This window comes from Egretta garzetta, unplaced genomic scaffold (assembly GCF_000687185.1).
Source record: "Egretta garzetta isolate BGI_Z169 unplaced genomic scaffold, ASM68718v1 scaffold179, whole genome shotgun sequence".
NCBI lineage: Eukaryota > Metazoa > Chordata > Aves > Pelecaniformes > Ardeidae > Egretta > Egretta garzetta.
The window spans coordinates 671,182-688,891 of record NW_009270001.1 but is presented as its reverse complement, the minus strand read 5'-3'; the positions used below and the strand labels follow the sequence as shown (position 1 = coordinate 688,891).

Genomic DNA, 17,710 nt, shown 5'->3' with positions numbered 1-17,710 from the left:
AGCCGGGGGGGTCGGGCTCTGCTCCCAGGGAAGGGGCGATGGGACGAGGGGCAGCGGCCTCAAGTTGTGCCAGGGCAGGGCGAGGTTGGACATTGGGAAAAACTTCTTCACAGAAAGGGTTCTCAAGCACTGGAAGGGGCTGCCCAGGGAAGGGGTCGAGAGGTGTTAAAAAAATATGTAGATGTGGCACTTCAGGACATGCTTTAGTAGGCATGGTGTTGGGTTGACAGTTGGACTTAATGATCTTAGAGGTTTTTTCCAACCTTAACAATTCTAAACTGCACTCCTACCATGTAACCTTACAGCTGACCTGAAAACAGGAGGAGCAGGATCTCATTTACTACTTCTCAGCAGAAGAAAAACTTGGAGCACACTACCAAGAAGCCTGCAAAAGCCAGTCATGCCTCAGCTCATGGGCCACGTGGCCTTCAAACCATCAGCACCATACACACACGCAATGAGCAGCTCTGTAAATCACACAATACATTTTTAGAATTATAGTCGCCATCACTACAACATTGTTTTCCCTGGGAAAAGTCCTCCCTTTGTTTTTCAACCACAAACTCCGATGGCTAGAAAGGGGCAGGGGGAGCTCCAGTTGCAAGTTTTCTAGCAGTTTAGTAAATACCTTGATAAACTTCAGCATGCTTACGGTGGTTGTTGACCTAGAGGACTTTATTTATAATCAAACACATGCTTTAAAGAGCTGATGGTCATTTCAAATCACGCCAAACTGATCCCTGTACTGGCCTTAGCAGGGCTCGCAAATCAAATTTACGTAAGAAATAAGACTTCCCCTAAGTCAAACAACAGACTGTACAAATCCATCTGCTCGGCAACTGCTGAGGACACTCATTTCTTAATCAGACTTTGTGAATGCGACACACACCAACATAACCTTATCTTACCTCATCTGGGATTCAGACTATGCTCTCACACAGTGGTTGCGCTAGGTGAAGAAGTAGAGTAGGGCTCAAAGCACCAGGTCAGGATGAATCAAGCAGTGGCACAAAAGAGTAAGGACCAACCTACACACGCTCTTAAATTTGCATTACAACAGCCACATCCTCATTTTCAGGAGCTGAGGATCCCAGGCATTAAATACCTCCTTCGGTGGCCTAGAACCCTTTATCACAAGCAGATCAGGAGCTGCTTCAGCTGGTGATGCTGCATGTGATTGATTGCAATGTCAGGTGTTGAATCACACCACCGAGCTCCGCACCTGCAACCTGTTGTTGGCCAATGTCAACAGCAGATCTCAGTTGCTCAGGTCCACGTTGGGAAACAGCCATCTAGCAAGCCTGGTGCCAGGATGAGCTTAAGGGCTGGAATGGAAAATGAGAGTCAGGTTTTGACTAATTATTTAAAATATGCCAGATTCTGACATCCATTTTATGCAATGTGCTACAGTATTGTACTGGGCACCTATCCTGGCGCGCTATCAGTGGTATAAAATAGTTTAATGAGCTATCTTGCACAGTGAGTCATTTCAGAAGTTGAATGTACTTTATTTCACAGAAAAATAACTTTCTACTGTTCAACTTTTAGCCAAGAGTTGACCCAACAGGTCCTGAATTCTATCCAGGGCTTGACCCAAAGACTGCAACCTACTGACTTGAGCTCAAGTTTTGCACAAGGAAAAACACTGAGGAAAGTGGTGGGAAGGAGGGGGAGCAAGAAGGATGTGAGCTTGGGAATCCAGCCTTTGGGTGCCTGTGCTGTGCTCTGCAGTTTTGCATCTTGCTTCCAAACGTCCCTTGTACTTATTTTTCTTAGGCAGTATGTTCTTCAGATCCACAGCTGGGAGACAGGAAAGAATGATAGGACCTCACCTGCAACATCAAACTGAACCAGAGAATCTCCTGACCCACAAAAATCTTGCTTCTGCTGGCAGTCTTTGAGAAGTAGGCTGAGGTATGAGAGTAAGTTCACCACCCCTGGAGCAATCTCATGGAGAGGCTCGTTCCAGCAGTGGCACATCTAGCTTTGCTCTAGCTACCTAGCTCCCTCCAGAAGTTCTACCACCTAAGGGCACAAATGTCTAAGCAACAGGTACTGCGAGCAAGGGGAGAACAGGGAAGGAAAGGAAGAAAGAAAGGAAAAAGAGAGCAACGCTACATGGTAAGAGCCCCAAGCTACTTCTCCATCATACGTGCACTGATGGGAGTCACTGACACTCCCCCTTCCTTCCCAGGAGAGTCACCATGAAATCCTTCCCATGTCAGAAGTGATTTAGACTGGAAATACACAGGTGGTAGCGACATACCACAAATTCTTTGGGTTTGATTGGCTCTAAAATGATTCTCAGGGCATCTATTTTTAGGCCTGCAATTGCATTTTTCCATGGCACTCAATCATCCTGCCTCCCACCCCAGCACCAGGCAGAGTGAGAAAAGGCAGCCACTGTTGGCTAAAGACAGAGACCAACCCCCCAGCAGAGGAAACATAAACAGACTTGAGCAAGGAGTGACCTGCTTGGAAATACAAGAGTCGTAGGTCCACCACTGAGATATCTGGAAGCCATTTTAAGAGAGCATCAGTTCATGCGACACAAAGCGCTGAGCAACACAAACTTCTCAAGAACCTGACTCCTGATAGCTTTACGGCATGGCCACCATGTTACCGTAACCATAGGAAGCAGTTCCTAGAGGAACTTGCGCTCTGTGGGCTGGTAAGGGAGAAGGCACCTCAGGGAGGCTGAACGACGAACTTCAGTGAAGGACAAGGTTCATTCTGCAGTCACATCAACCTGCGTTCACTGATCTTCTAAAGTCATGTCTAACTATAAGTAGGCAAGCAACTGCACAGGGTTCAATTCTAGGGCCAGTTCTGTTCAATGTTTTGATCAATGATCTGGATGCAGGAGTTGAATGCACCATTAGCAAGTTTGCTGATGGTACCAAACTGGGAGGTGCTGTTCACTCTCTCGAGGGACAAGTTGCCTCGCAGAGAGATTGAAGCATTGGGCTATGAGTAATGGGATGAAAATTAACAAGTCCAAATGCCAGATTCTGCACGTAGGATGGAGTAATGCTGGGCACAAATATAAATTGGGAGAGACTGGAGAGCGGCCCACTGCAGAAAGGGACCTGGTGTGTGAGCCATCAGTGTGCTGTGGCAGCCCAGAAGGAAAACTGCATCCCGGGGTGCATCACATACAGCATGACCTGAAGAAGCATGACCTGAAGGTCAGAAGAGGTGATTATCCTGCTGTGTTCACCTGTGGTGCAGCCTCACCTCAAGTACTGTGTGCAGTTCTGGGCCCCACCGTTGAAGAAGGATGTGAAGGTCCTCGAATGCGTCCAGAGGAGGGGAACATAGCAGGGCTGGAAGGTGCATCCTCTGGGAGCAGCTGAGGACTCTGGGCTTGTCCAGTTTGGAGAAGAGGAGGCTGAGGGGCGACCTCATGGCTCTCTGCAGCTTCCTGAGGAGGGCATGTGGAGAGGGAGGTGCTGAGCTCTTCTCCTGGGATCCAGGGACAGGATGCATGGGAATGGTTCAATGCTGTGCTAGGGGAGGTTTAGACTGGACATTAGGAAGCATTTCTTTACCAAGAGGGTGGTCAAACACTGGAACAGGCTTCCTGGAGACGTTGTTGATGCCCCAAGGCTGTTGGTATTTAAGGGGCATTTGGACAATGCCCTTAACAATGTGCTTTAACTTGGTCAGCCCTGAAGTGGTCAGGCAGTTGGACTAGATGATCCTTGGAGGTCCCTTCCAACTGAAATAGTCTAGTCTATTCTATTCTACTGGATTCACCAGGACTAATCACACACCAAAACCAGGCTTATGCTTGGGTACATAGCTGGTCACGGCTTTTCCCTGAAGCAAAGAGCCTAATGCACGTATTTCTGCAGAGAGCACCAGGACGTGGGGTTCCCTGTCTCCAGGACATAATGCTTTAGGTACAGAGGCCAGAGACAGGACATCCCTGCTCCTTGCGTAGAGCATTTGAACCTCACCTTTTTTTTTTTAAGAACTAGTGGTAATGAATAAATACTGGTGTTTGTGTAGCGTAGTTTTGTCCTGTGTTCAACACCTGCCACAGTGAGTTCTTGGTTCATATCCATACTTGCCCTTCCCCTCAACTTCAATCTACACCATACTCAATCTATGCCATGCTCAGTCTACGCCATACTCAGCCTACACCATGCTCTACTCCATGCTCAATCTACTCCATGCTCTATTTCCTTACTACCTTCCCCTGAATCTTCAGCATTTGAAGACTGACACGTGCCGCTGTTGGCGCAGTAGTCATAAATGCCGAGTTCTGCTTTTTGTTCGCCACAACCTTACAGGCTTTTCTCCAAATTAGTCAATTTTTTACCACTCTACCAACTGTAGATTTGCTGAATGTCATGGTTTTATTATTATTCTTAAAATATGATTTAGAAGCTTCTGGAGTCTGGTGAGTATACTTTTTCTTAAAAAGAACATAACTTTAGTTTTGTGGGGGTGAGAAACTTTAGCCTTGGGAGTTTGAGGAAAAAAACGCCTGCAAATGAGTTGTTTAGTGGTCAATTCAATGATTAGAGGTCCAGTAAATACAACTTCTCAGTGTGCCGCCATCTCCTAAGTTCTCCCTTCTGTGTTTAAATTACACTGTCTTCTGCTTTGCACTCTTTCTAGATTTTGCAAATCACTTTTCAAGACCTGAAAAATCTCTATTTATAAATAACCACAGAAGAGCGGAAAACCACTGTCAGTGTAAAATATTCTTGCAAGAAAAACAAAAAGCCCAATGATTTTATCACGTGTATCTTATACAAAATGTTTATAAAGAGGGATTAAGAATTTTTTTTTTTTCTCCCTGGCAACAGCTATAATAAATACACTGCTAGAGAAAATACATGAAATGTATTTTCTTTCTCAATCTTTCTCAACATTGAAGAAACATGTTTGGATACAGTACTGCAAGGAACTTGCAGAAGAACCTAACACCGTAAAAATTCCAAGCTCCAGCTTGCTGACAATGTTGAGATCTCTCAAAGCAAAACTCCTTGGGTGAGTTTTTCCTTTGCAATGTAGTCAGATGGTGTTTCCAAGCTCCATTAACCGATTAGTTAGTAACAAGAAGGATAAACATTTCGCATAGGTTATCAGGCAGAAACACAAAAATAAAAGCCCAAACCCTTTCTCCTCTTCCTGCTTCTTTCTCCCCCACAGTTCATAGGTTTTGACTCATAGAAACAACAAGAAAAAAAAAAAGAATTCAGTCTGCCTGCTGTTGGTGTCTAGGTCAGGTACCACAATCGTCCCGTCGACTGGCACGTTAACTGTTCTGAGCTTGCTGTCTTAATCTTCTGTGCGACAGCTCACCATCTTGCTGGTTTTCAAAGAGATGAAAGCTGTGCTTTCACAATCCTTAATGCCACATTTGGGCAATTCCTGATTCTCAGAAAACACATTCAGCCCAGGCAGGGTGTGAACATACAGCCCTGCTCCTACTGAATCAGAGTAAGAGCATGACCACCAAAGGAAAAACAATAGCTGCTTTGGCTTAATACCTGCCAGGGTGAATTTATCACGCTGGCAATTTCAAATAGCTGTCCATTAGCAGCTTGAGTTTACACCTGATCTGCCCTGCAATTCCTACAGCTACGGGATTTTGACCTGGCATTACTAGCCCTACAGCTGGATTTGTTATCAAATGGCAGCCTTAAGTAAGTTCAAAAATGTTACCTTTTTCTCTTAACTGATCTTCCATAGAAATACTTACTCATTATAAACTAAAACCAACAATCATGCTCCAGTCTATTATTCATTTCAATTTAATTTTCTGTGTAAATGTACCTAAGTCAGCAAAGACATCACCAGTTCCTCGTAGCTGTTTTCAGAAGAGAGAAACTGCACCCCCGTCACTAAACCCTTAGCTTGTGAACTCTCAGAATGACCCTGTGCGGCATCCAGCTGCCCCAGTCAGATATGGACTCTGCTGCGGTGGAGAGGCGAGACAGAGCCCTGCCCAGCTTAGCAGCATCGCATCAGATGGAAAATGTCTGGATTTACAGATTGAGAAAGAGCTTATTAGAAATACTCTCACAGTGAGGTGAGACTTGCCTGAAATTGTGCACTTTAGCAGCTTCGAGATTTAATTTTTGCTTTTTATAGAATGCTACACAACATCTCATCTTAATTATTGGAGCTCCACTAGAAGCATAACAGAACTGGTTATATATAATGCAGAAAGGAGTGCAACAGGTTAAGTCTACCTCTGTCAGGTCTCTGTACCTTCTCCCTCTCTCTCACATACACTTGCCTCAGATTAAGGTTTGAGAGCTTTTTTTCTGGACAAAGGAATCATAATCTATTCTCTTCTTTGTCTTCTGTCAGGTATAGTACTTCAGTCACCATCCTGTTGAACACGTCCTCTCAAATTGCAGTCGGAACCCACTCTGTAAAACATCAGATGCGTTCTCATTCACTTGAAATCGAGAGGCACCGAAGACTCTGGGGTGTACGGTAGCAAAGATATGTTGGTATCATGGCACCTGCCTGTGTAAAACCCACAAAAGGGGAAATGGGACCTGAAATTTTGGGTGATTCAGTTTCAAGGTTAACCTAGCATGCGCTTACGAGAAGAGCTGTGCTGCTACACGGAGAGCAAATGCCTTTGTAATACAGTGGGATCTGCAGGGTGTTTAACATGCACCACCCAGCGGTAGAAAGCTACATCTACGTTTAGGAGTAAATACCGCACAGGTAATGGATATTTTCCACAAATGCTTTCTTTTCTCACACACTTCAAAAAAGACAAAATCAACATTTTCATTATGCTGCATCATGGTGACTACTCACACAAACCCAAACCATACACCTGAGCCTAAAAAGAAATAAAAGAAGTATGCACTTGGTACAGTCAAGATATGTAATTATCCCTCTAAAATCCAACACCTTTCTTCTATATCTTCTGCTCCTTCCAGGACACTATTAAATTCCCCAAATCCAGGTCGCTCTCAGTAAGATGTCTTCATTTCCCAAAGGCAGAAACACGGTTCTACCATTGTTATAGCTGAGAAACTGGAGAACGTACTTTGGAATGATGTGCAAGGATCAGATATTACTGCTGTTACTCTGTAATAAATGATTGGGCTTGCTAGTAAAGACAGGCTCAGATCAAACCCTCAAGGCTAGGCACCCCCATATATCGTGGAAGATTGGCTCAGGAATCAAATGTCAATGCTTGTGCTAGTCTTTAATAATAACTTGGTAAGAAAAAGCCAATATTCTGAAGCCCAGCAAACTGTGCTTGTGCACGACCTAGCACAGGACCTGGTTTTGTACTCTGGGGAATACCACACTTTAGATTTCAAAGTGAAATCAGGAACTACAGAAGAGGAATGCAGCACATTGCCCCTAAACCCAGAGCATCCATCCACCTTTCAGAAGAAGGGCTTCTCCCTGGAGACAAAGTCACCGACAACTCACTCGACTGGTAGGCTACGCAGAGCAAATTGCCAGTGGTTTCCACCATTCAACCATTTAAATGACACAAAGGACCCCTTTTGGCAGCAGTCTAACAAAGCAGCCCCATTTCAAACGGGCACCAGAGAGCAGAAGCCCAGGTTTGGACAATCCACACATAACTCATCCTAACTAGAACACCTAGGCTGGTTTTAAACCTAAAGAAGGGATTGCGTTCTCCCTAACCACACTGAACTTGTCATCCTTTAGAGGGAGTGTTTATACCACCAGGCACTGCAGCCTGAGGCCACAGACAGGCAAAAGGAATGAAATTAAATCTTCTTCCAAAACAAGGGCATTTTCCCTTACTGCCCCTGCCAGCAGACACTGAACTTTATAAGACCTAGAAGTTGTTGAAGAGGTTGCATGTGTTAGAAGTGCAACACATTATGTCCCAGTAAGTTCATGAGAAAGGATTTCTCTGTTTCACTTCAGTGTGACAAAGCCTCTCATCAGAGGCTCTTACAGGAAATGAACAGGATAAAAATGGAACGATACGGGAATAAGCAGTTGGCTCACCCAGCAAAGAAAGGTTACTAGCGGGATGTACAGTCATCTGCGCTGGTAACACGTTCCTAAGTTATCTGGAAAATGAGGTGGACATCGTGATGCACTTTGCAGAAAGGACACAATTATTCAGGATGACCAAATTCAACTCTCACAGCTAGATTTACACATGGATCTCAAAAAACTGAGTGACAAAAGGGGAAAATGAAACATTACGTGCAAAATAAAGTGGATGAAGGGGATTATTCTCTACTGTACCTACACAGGGATGAGCTCTGAAAGAACTGTTACCACACAGGGGCGAGATCTTGGAAAAACTGCGGCCAGTTCTCTGAAAATAAGAGTTCAGTGATTATCCACAGTCATGAAGGAAGAGGGAATTAGTTAGTGGTTATTATGGAAGGAAATAAGAATAGAAAACATCCCGCTTTATAAAATCCATGCGGCAACCGTTACCTTGAACAGAGAAACTCTGGTAACCCTAACTTACTAAGATACAGCAGAAAAACAGATACTGTGTTGGATGAACATATACTTTGCTGCCTTACGGAAGCTGGGTTTTTCTGAATCCATATAAACAGCACCAAATATTTCTACAGTCATTAATGATGTTGCATCCATAAAACCCCCAGGAACGGTGATCAGTGTACTTCACCTGTTATCCGCCAGTTGTAACACTACTTGCCTTGACCCAAATTTCCTGCTAGGCTAGGCAGTCAGGTTTGGAGGAACCCCCCCATCTTTCACAATCGTCACAGCTCATGCCACTGGAGTGGCAAGAAGAACTTGTAAAGAAGCAATATTTTGACAGTGGACAGAGGATGAGAAAGTGTAAAGGCTGAAGTCTTTGCTGCTATTTTAGTCTACGTAGCACAGTACAGAAGCGCATGCTGTCTCTGACATGGATCCATCCAACTGAGTATCTGATGTAGGCATCCACATCAGAGCAAGCTGCAAGTTGCTCTTGACAGTACAGCGAGCCCAGAGGAATTCAGTGAGTACAATGAAGATCTCCTTTCATCCAAATGTAATCTACTTTACGGCACATGATTGGTAACTCCAAGTCCACTGCCTGCGAGAGGCGAGACGACTTCTCAAAGACGGTGCACTTCTCAAATTAACTAAGAACAGCCCATGATAAGTCACGCAAGAGATACAGATAATACTATCCGAGGAAGATAAGAAATGAGCTGCTGTGTGTATGCAGTTACCATGCAGCAGCCCAGTTCGATGCAACTACTCCCCTTCTTGGGAGGCTGGCAGATTTGCTAGCATTTTCTAGAAACTACCTAATAAACACCAGTTATTTCTCAGCCAGGAAAAACAGTCTCTCCAAAAACAAACACTGACTTACCAAAAGTACCAATTCTCACAGTGATTTACTTTAAAAAAAAATCCCAAACAAACAAACGAACACCAAGCCCTTTTTTTCTGTTGTATTTATTGTTCTTTTGGGAGGCACAATGGAAATTTCAGCTTTGGCTCATTTTCTTTTCCCTTGCAAAACAGCAGGGTACAGGTTATAGGCATCAATCTGCAATCAGCATACACTTCAGAAGGTCTCCAATTAAATTTTCACATTTCCTGATGATAAAAGAGGCACGTGTGCCAGATAGCAACAGTAGCTGAAGTAGTTTAAGCAATACTTGCTTAAAAAGCTGCACTGACTGCTATTTTAAGGCAGGTTTGGTGAAAGTTTAACAGGCAATTTCCTCAGGAAATTAAAAGAATTTTGCCTAGATACATTAACTTTGATTGAAAAGAGGCTTTTAGAAAATACTTCATCGGTGGGAAATTATATTACTGTTACACTTCCTTTAGTTAGAAAGACATTAATTAATCTTTTCAATCAGAATCCAGACTTCTCAGCTATTCCTTTACCTTGCAGGAATGGCACAAAATGAAGGCAGGTAGTGACGCTTCATTGTCACAAAAGCAGAAGTTTCCCAGGGAATTAGAAATTCGGGCAACACTGCAGTCTCCATAATCTCTCAGGCTGTGTTCTCAATGATAAGAGCAATACCTTGTCCACCGCCAATGCAAGCTGACCCAACTGCGTATTTCCCACCACGACGCCTGCACAGAAAAAGAAACAGTGAAAATTATTTACATTTCTGAAACCATAGTAGCTGTTGTCCTGATTTTATGAAAGGAAACTATCTGTCAACTCGGTACTACTAAAGAAGATGTTTTAGAATGTGTAGGTTCCTCTTTTCCTAGAAAAATATCGTGAAGCCTCAACTGATGTTGAAATATTTCTGTAGAAAAAGGAGAAGTTGCAGGCTGAGTCTTTTACCATCTAAGAGATGGTATGTTGTATTGTTCTTAGGAACATAAACCAGCAAGGAATGACATTACGGGATACTTGTGGTTTCAACACATAATAAAAATGGCGTTAAGTAAAATCTGATTTTATTGCCAAGGTAGTTTTTAGAAGCTACGCACCAAGAAACAGTTTTCTGCAAAGTGCAAATTCCCTGAGGCTTTATGGTTGAACACTAATACAGTGTTGCGGGTACAAGAAAAAAGATACAGGGATCTCTGCCCCGAGGGGAAAAAAAAAGGAAATTCAGATTAAAATGGTGCTAAGCATATCAAGTAAGCCAAAAGAGTGAAAATTCCTGACGATGGAATAAAGAAGAAAGAAGGTGATGACAAAGCCTTTTAAATGGATCCTGTTAAGAAAAGCACAGACTGTGCTCAAAGGCCATTTCAGTAAAGGAAAACTTCCCACTGACTACTGCAGGCTTGGATCAGATCTAGAGGGAGCAAAAAATCCTGTAATGACAACAGAATAAGAGCCAGGCTGCAGGACCTGGACTACAGCACAAAGGTAACGGATTTGTAGAAAGCAGTACACTTCAGTGTGGAGAGTTTTAAGTCCCCAGACTGGAAGATTTTAGTCACACAGTATCCATACCAAAAATCTTTTGCAGGCGTAAATACCAGCAGCTATCGGTTACGTGCGTACCTTAATTCATGAACCAGATGAGCTGTGATCCGTGATCCTGAAGCACCCAAAGGATGACCTAAAGCAATGGCACCTCCGTTGACATTGGTTTTTTCAGGGTCAAGGCCCAAAGCTTTTTCGACAGCTAGATACTGAGGTGCAAATGCCTCGTTCACCTAAAACATCAGAGAAACAACACAACTGTTCAGGTCTGACTTTCATTAAATCACAGAATCTTTTAGGTTGGAAAAGACCTCTAAGATCATCAAGCCCAACCATCACCCTACCCCTGCCATCCCACCCCCAAACCCTGGCCCTCAGCACCGCCTCTGCCCGGCTGTTAAATCCCCCCAGGGGTGGGGACTCGACCCCTTCCCTGGGCAGCCCCTCCCAGTGCCTGACAGCCCCAAGGGGAAGGAATTGTTCCCCATGGCCAACCTCACCCTGCCCTGGCACAACTTGAGGCCGGTGCCCCTCGTCCCATCGCCCCTTCCCTGGGAGCAGAGCCCGACCCCCCCGGCTCCCCCCTCCTCTCAGGCAGTTGTAGGGAGCGATGAGGGCTCCCCTCAGCCTCCTCTGCTCCAGGCTGAACACCCCCAGCTCCCCCAGCCGCTCCCCAGCAGCCTGGGGTTCCAGCCCTACCCTTTCCACACAAGCTTTCAGCAGCATGTGTGCACACAAGATTAAATGAAGTGCACTTCTTCTCCAGGTCGTTTTGATTGAGAAAAATATTAAAACATTGTGTTTACAGAAGCGCACTCAGACAACATACAAATTCTCAGGCCAACCTAATGTAAATTCAAATCCTTCTGGTACCTGTGATACAAAGCAAGTTATGTATTATTATTTTATAAAAAAAAAAGGTGTGGTACATTCTGATGCAATGTGTTCATGACATTTTTTCATGACATATTGCTCTGACAAAAAATGGCATTTTTCACAAGGGAGAGGCTTGATCTAACTTAAAACATTAACAGTGCAGCCAGCAGAGTAAAATCTCATGTCACACAGGGATATTTTTTTCCATGGAACGCTATCACGCTATTTTCAATTTCCACGTGCCTGAGATTTTTGTAATGACTGTGTGGTAGAAACTAGATGGATAGATGTTAGGACAGGCGAGCTAAAACAGGGGGCCTCCAGACATGCAGAAACACCTACCTTGTGATGGCAGGCTACACGTATGAGTGGAGCGTTTCTGCTAAAAAGATCAGGAGTAACCTCACTGTCCATGTTAAAAACTCCTTACCTCTACCAAATCCATGTCCTTCAGGGTCAATCCTGCTTTCTTCAGAACCTCGGTAATTGCAGGTACAGGGCCTATTTGGAAAATTGTATGCACAGTTAGTTAAATAAAAATTAATTAAATAAAGGCTTATACATATTATACATAGGGTAGCTTCATGAAGCCTCGTCAGATCCCCTCCCACGAGCCTCTGTGCGGCCAATGAATTCTGGATAGGTCACTCACCTGCTTTATTAGGTGGTAAGAGAACCCCTAAATGTCAAAATTATTTGGCAGCCTTCTCGACACACTGCCAGGGAAAGTTAAGAATGTCACTAAGGCTGCACAGCTATGTTGGCAAGCACACGCATAGCTTTCAAGTCAAGAGAACTGACAGTCCCCAGCCAAATAAAACTTCACCACAGTTTTGAGGCAGTCTCCTTTCCAATACTCTTCGTTCAGCTTATTCTTTGCTACATTTTGTAGCTTCCAGGTATACAAAGAAGAAAAAGGCAGGCTGTTCTAGAGTTCGCTGGTCATGCGTTCAGTTATGGGTACTGTTTTAATATAACTTATCTGAAAATCTTCTAGTCAAAAAACCTAACAATAAAATGTTCCCTTGGACCCAGGTCCTGGCCAACTGAAGACACTAAGATTTTTTTTTTGAGAACATTACAGAGTCTGGCAATAAAACTGTTCTCTGGAAGAAAGCTGACATCTACGACCTAGTATAATCCACTAGCAGAGATTAATCTCAAAGCACAGCTACCTAAGGAAAGAGGCACTCAAAGAGAATTTGAAAGGGCTAATCTGATCCGTGCTTGTAGGACAAAGATATTGAGATGTTAGATGGTAGCTGATCATTAGACAAAAAAAAACCAGTCCTAAAATGTTAACAGTCCTAAATGCTATCTTGCTCTCAAAAAATGGTGTTGAAAACTCATAGCTCAAAGAATAAAAACCATAAAAACAAGTAAATGACCAAAGAGACAGAAAAATTAAAAGAAGGGCCCAGCTCAAACCCCAGTGGACTATTAGAAAACCTCAGGCGGCTTAGTCCTAGACTCTAAATGCATCTCATTACAGACAGATTTTAGTATGCCCGTTACGCGTGAGAGTAATGGGAGGGTCTCATGTGGACAATACAAAGACCATTAATGACAGCCAAGCAGACTTTCCCTCCACCCCTCTCTCTCTCTCTTTTTTCCCTAAAATAATGAGTTCTCTCACTAGACATTGTGAGGCCGGACTCCCTATCACTATCGGTATGTGAAAGGGCAGTTGCTCAGTCTGAGCCCCTGTTCTCAGATCTGTTGCTGTCATGTCGATGAATCTCATCTGGTCTTTTTGAGTTGCTGGGGACAAGCTGTGGTGTTAAGGAGTTAGGATACTAACTGTTTCTCCATATGATTTATGAAGTTTTTAAACAAGCTGAAGGAGTTGCCTGACCTAGAAAGAATGGGCTAGTTTAGAAAGCACAATGACAGCATGAAGTCTAGCGAAAGAAACCCTCCCTCTACATTTGCTTTGAAGGTTGTGTTAGTCAGATAGTCTGATCAAGAAAAGAAATCTGACAATGCTTCATTTACATTTCTACCAACACACGGAACCAGTCAACAATGACCTCTCTGAACAGAATGGCAGAAAGGCAAAGCGATGCTGGGATACAATGCCGTCTACAAACTAAACAGAAGGGGAAAATCCTGGGATGTCTGGATTGGCTTTGAGGGTTTGTTTGCGTTAACAGCTACTTGATTAGGAAGCATAAAATATGGGACTAAAAATAAAAGAGATGTAGTTGGTTTGCCAAAATAATACCCGAACAGATGTGGATCCTGGAATCCAATCTTAGCTTGAGCAACCAAGTAACTGCTGAAAGTGAGACCCAGAGCCTATACTCCTTCAGCAAGAGGTGAGGAAGACAACTCTTCGTTACACATTTAATAATGGGATTTAAAGCTTACAGGAAACTAAACTGAGTTTCAGGAGAAAACTGGTTTTAAAAAAATTGAGTGACTATTTCTTGACTTACTAACAGAGAGAGTAAAAATAATTAAAAAAAAGGTGCCTGGGGGACTACAGTTCAGTGCTTACGCTATAGGCCAGGCACTGCACATCTCCCTTCAGCCAACCTGGGGAGTCAGTCAGTCCCTCTGTGTAAGAGGGACAGACTGATGCTGCGGAAGGAACAGCCTGGCTGTAGTGAGCCACACAAACATCTTCAGAGCTACTAGACTCAGCACGCTGCAGCCTACCTTTTCTTTCCTTTAGAAAGCCCAACACGAGAATATTTTAATGTTGCTCGACGCTATAAAATAATGCTCCTTACTGCAACTTACCAATGCCCATTATGGAAGGATCACAGCCAGCTGAGTGATAGGCTACCACTCTTGCCAGAGGAGTGAGGCTGTGCTTTTTAAGTGCTGATTCGCTGGCAATGATGACTGCACCAGCTCCATCACACACCCCCTTGCAATAAGAGAGAAAAGCATTCTGAGTGGAGAAAACACAAACAAACAAAAAACCCCCCACACTTTACAACTAAATATGCCCCTCAAAAAAAGCTTGAGTCCGAGACACTATTATTAATGTTTAACAGACAACTGTATTAGTGTTTATTCAAAATAACAAATCACAATCTTTCACTATTCTGTGGACTGTGAAAGAAAGTTAAGTATAGTTGCTTAATTAATTCCAATGTTTTAGAAAAGTAAAATACATTTTTTTGCCATTTAAAATCTCCCTTGCACTGGAAACATCATTCTGCGGACTTACAAGAACACTATTAATATTGGGTAATGTATGTAGTATTAATTATAAAAGATACTTTACAGACACCCGTACTTACTGTGGCTATGATCTATTTTAGGCAGTAATTCAGATTATATGATCACAGTGGTCCTTCTGGCCCAAAGAACATTAATCAATTGATTAAGATAATGACTGTAAGAGGAACAGTCCGTAATGACACGCTGCTAAGCACCCAGTCTACTCTGGGTAAGAGCAAAATGTGGTTTGGACTACAGAGGATACTTAACCGCGGTAGCGCAATTCTGGTAGCACGACGAGCAGCAGCAGCACGCCCACTAATATCATGCATGATTTGTAAAGCTCAGTCATCATTTGTAATGTGTAATTTGTAAAGTTCAGTAATCATCGCCCCCAAAAGAAAGCAGAATGGCTAATTCTGTACAGCCACTGCAGGTATCAACTGCGTAACTCAAGGCTGATGAAGTGTCAGTGCCTCACTGAAAGAACAGCGACAGTCCACCGAACCACATATTAGGACATAGGGGCAGGCTGAAGGATCCTCTGCCATCGTGGGGCTGGAACAGTCAATCAGGGGCATTCAACTGCAGAATTAGAAATCATTTTTGTCAGGAGACACCACTGACAGCCAAAGGTGGCTCAGTGAGACAGAAATACAGCGACAATAAATTTGGAGAACCTTAGAGGTGACACTTCCACAACCCAAGGCGTTGACGTACTCACTGAAGCATTCCCAGCAGTCACCGTTCCATCCTTTTTAAAGATAGATGGGAGTTTTGCCAATTGTTCCAGAGTGGTCTGGGGTTTTGGGTGCTCGTCCTTTTGCATACTTTCTTTTCCCTTTTTCGTTTTCACTTCAATTGGTGCCATCTCAGCATTAAAGTAACCAGCATCATGAGCTGCAACCACAAAAAGGAAAAAAAAAGGACTCTGATAAAAATATCAAGATGATTGCACAGCATGACCAATAATCCTATTTTCATGTGCACACAACTTTTGCTCTATTTTAAACACGAGTTCAGGGACAGTACTGTTTATGCTTTTATTGTTTGGCTGGTTTTTCAGAAACTGGGCAAAAACCCTACAAATACATTCTCAAACTTCTCCAAAGAAAGTCTCAAGTATTAAAGTGTTATTTCAGCTTTAAATAACTGAACTCTTTTATTATTTTTTTTTAACCCACTAGATTTATTTTTGGTACACATCCCCCTGTATTGTTGCTTTGTTCTACAGCTCTGTCACTTATCAGAGGCCCAAGAAGCTGTAAATCTCACTCACGAGAGGAATGCAAAAAAAATCCCGAGCCACATTTTCTCTGCTGATAACCAGCATAAGCTATTGTATATCAATTAAAACCCTGTTCAAGCTGCTCCTCCACAGCATCTCAGAGTCAAGTCACGATCGTCGAATGGGATTCAGCTGCCTAAACAACCTGAGACAATTCAAGCCGTTGTCGGTATCTAAGATGCCTGTTAGAGCATCTGGGCACATCACCGAAGATGACATTAGACGCCAATAGTCAGGCAACTAAGTGCTACCTTTTGTGTCCACAATGTTCATCTAAACATAGACATTTAAAACCAAAACAACTCCTATCTCCCAAAACGGAACCAAGACTCTCAGCCACTTTGAATCATTCCACAAATGCAACTCCAAGGGATTTAAAACTAAGACACTGAAATTGCCAGACCTGATGTCGTTTAGCTACCTCTAAACTTTCTCAATAAATTCTACAATGTCTTTTTTCTTTCCAGATTAGCTACAGGACTCTCTCTTTAGTGTGGAATAAGATGAACTGGTCATAACAAGCAGAAATAAAAACAGCAAGGCAGAATCCCAGAAAACAAGAAAAGAAGCAAAAGCCTCTTCAGGGGCACAGTTTCTAGCAAAGATTCCAGGAATGGCAGGAGTTAGCTAACAAGATCAGCAGGGAAGGTAACACACCATGAGAAAAGTTACAAAAAGCACTGCTACACCCATTGAAAAAAATACAAAACTTTCCTTCAAGAGTAGCAGCTGTTAAAAAGTACCATCCTTAGGATCTAGAAGTATGTTCAGATCTTTGCTTCTTATGTTCACCTTTGGGTTACAATGTATGTTGAAGGCCCAGGACGACTACTACACGTTCTACCAGCTTTTGGCCTACCACCCTGTTCACACTATCAATCCATTTCACGGTAACCCAATGCCTCTGAAATATGGCTTTGACCATGTAAACCACCCAGAGAACAGTTTAAACACAGGACCTGAACAAATATCCCCTCTTCAGATTCCACCTGCTCTACCTCTTTCAAGGGTTGTAGAATAGCATATGATACCTGGACAAGCTGGAGAGGTGGGCCTGCCCTCATGAGGTTCAACAAGGCCAAGTGCAAAGTCCTGCCCCTGGGTCGGGGTAAGCCCCGGTATCCATACAGGCTGGGGGAAGAAGGGATGGAGAGCAGCCCTGCCCAGAGGGACTTGAGAGTGCTGGTGGATGAAAAGCTGGACGTGAGCCATTGATGTGTGCTCGCAGCCCAGAAGGCCAACCATGTCCTTGGCTGCATCAAAAGAAGTGTGGCCAGCAGGGCAAGGGAGGGGATTCCACCCCTCTGCTCTGCTCTGGGGAGACCTCCCCTGGAGCCCTGCGTCCAGCTCGGGAGCCCTCAGCACAAGGAGGACATGGACCTGTTGGAGCGGGGCCAGAGGAGGGCTACTAAAATGCTGTGAGGGCTGGAGCCCCTCTGCTCTGAGGCCAGGCTGGGAGAGTTGGGGGTGTTCAGCCTGGAGAAGAGAAGGCTGCGGGCAGAGCTGAG

The 17,710-nt window shown here is 43.7% G+C and overlaps 1 protein-coding gene across 1 annotated transcript in view; it reads right to left on the bottom strand.

The window, feature by feature from the left end:
* Positions 1-9,397: 9,397 nt before the first annotated feature.
* The window catches only part of ACAA2 (acetyl-CoA acyltransferase 2), a 19,875-nt gene continuing 11,562 nt past the window's right edge, over positions 9,398-17,710 (bottom strand). The window contains exons 7-11 of the mRNA XM_035903089.1: positions 15,639-15,814; positions 14,486-14,615; positions 12,171-12,241; positions 10,943-11,097; positions 9,398-10,047 (exon numbers count right to left, since the gene is read on the bottom strand). Of these exons, the coding sequence (XP_035758982.1) occupies positions 9,963-10,047; positions 10,943-11,097; positions 12,171-12,241; positions 14,486-14,615; positions 15,639-15,814 (617 nt within the window). The 3' untranslated portion in view covers positions 9,398-9,962. The remainder of the gene's footprint in view (positions 10,048-10,942; positions 11,098-12,170; positions 12,242-14,485; positions 14,616-15,638; positions 15,815-17,710) is intronic.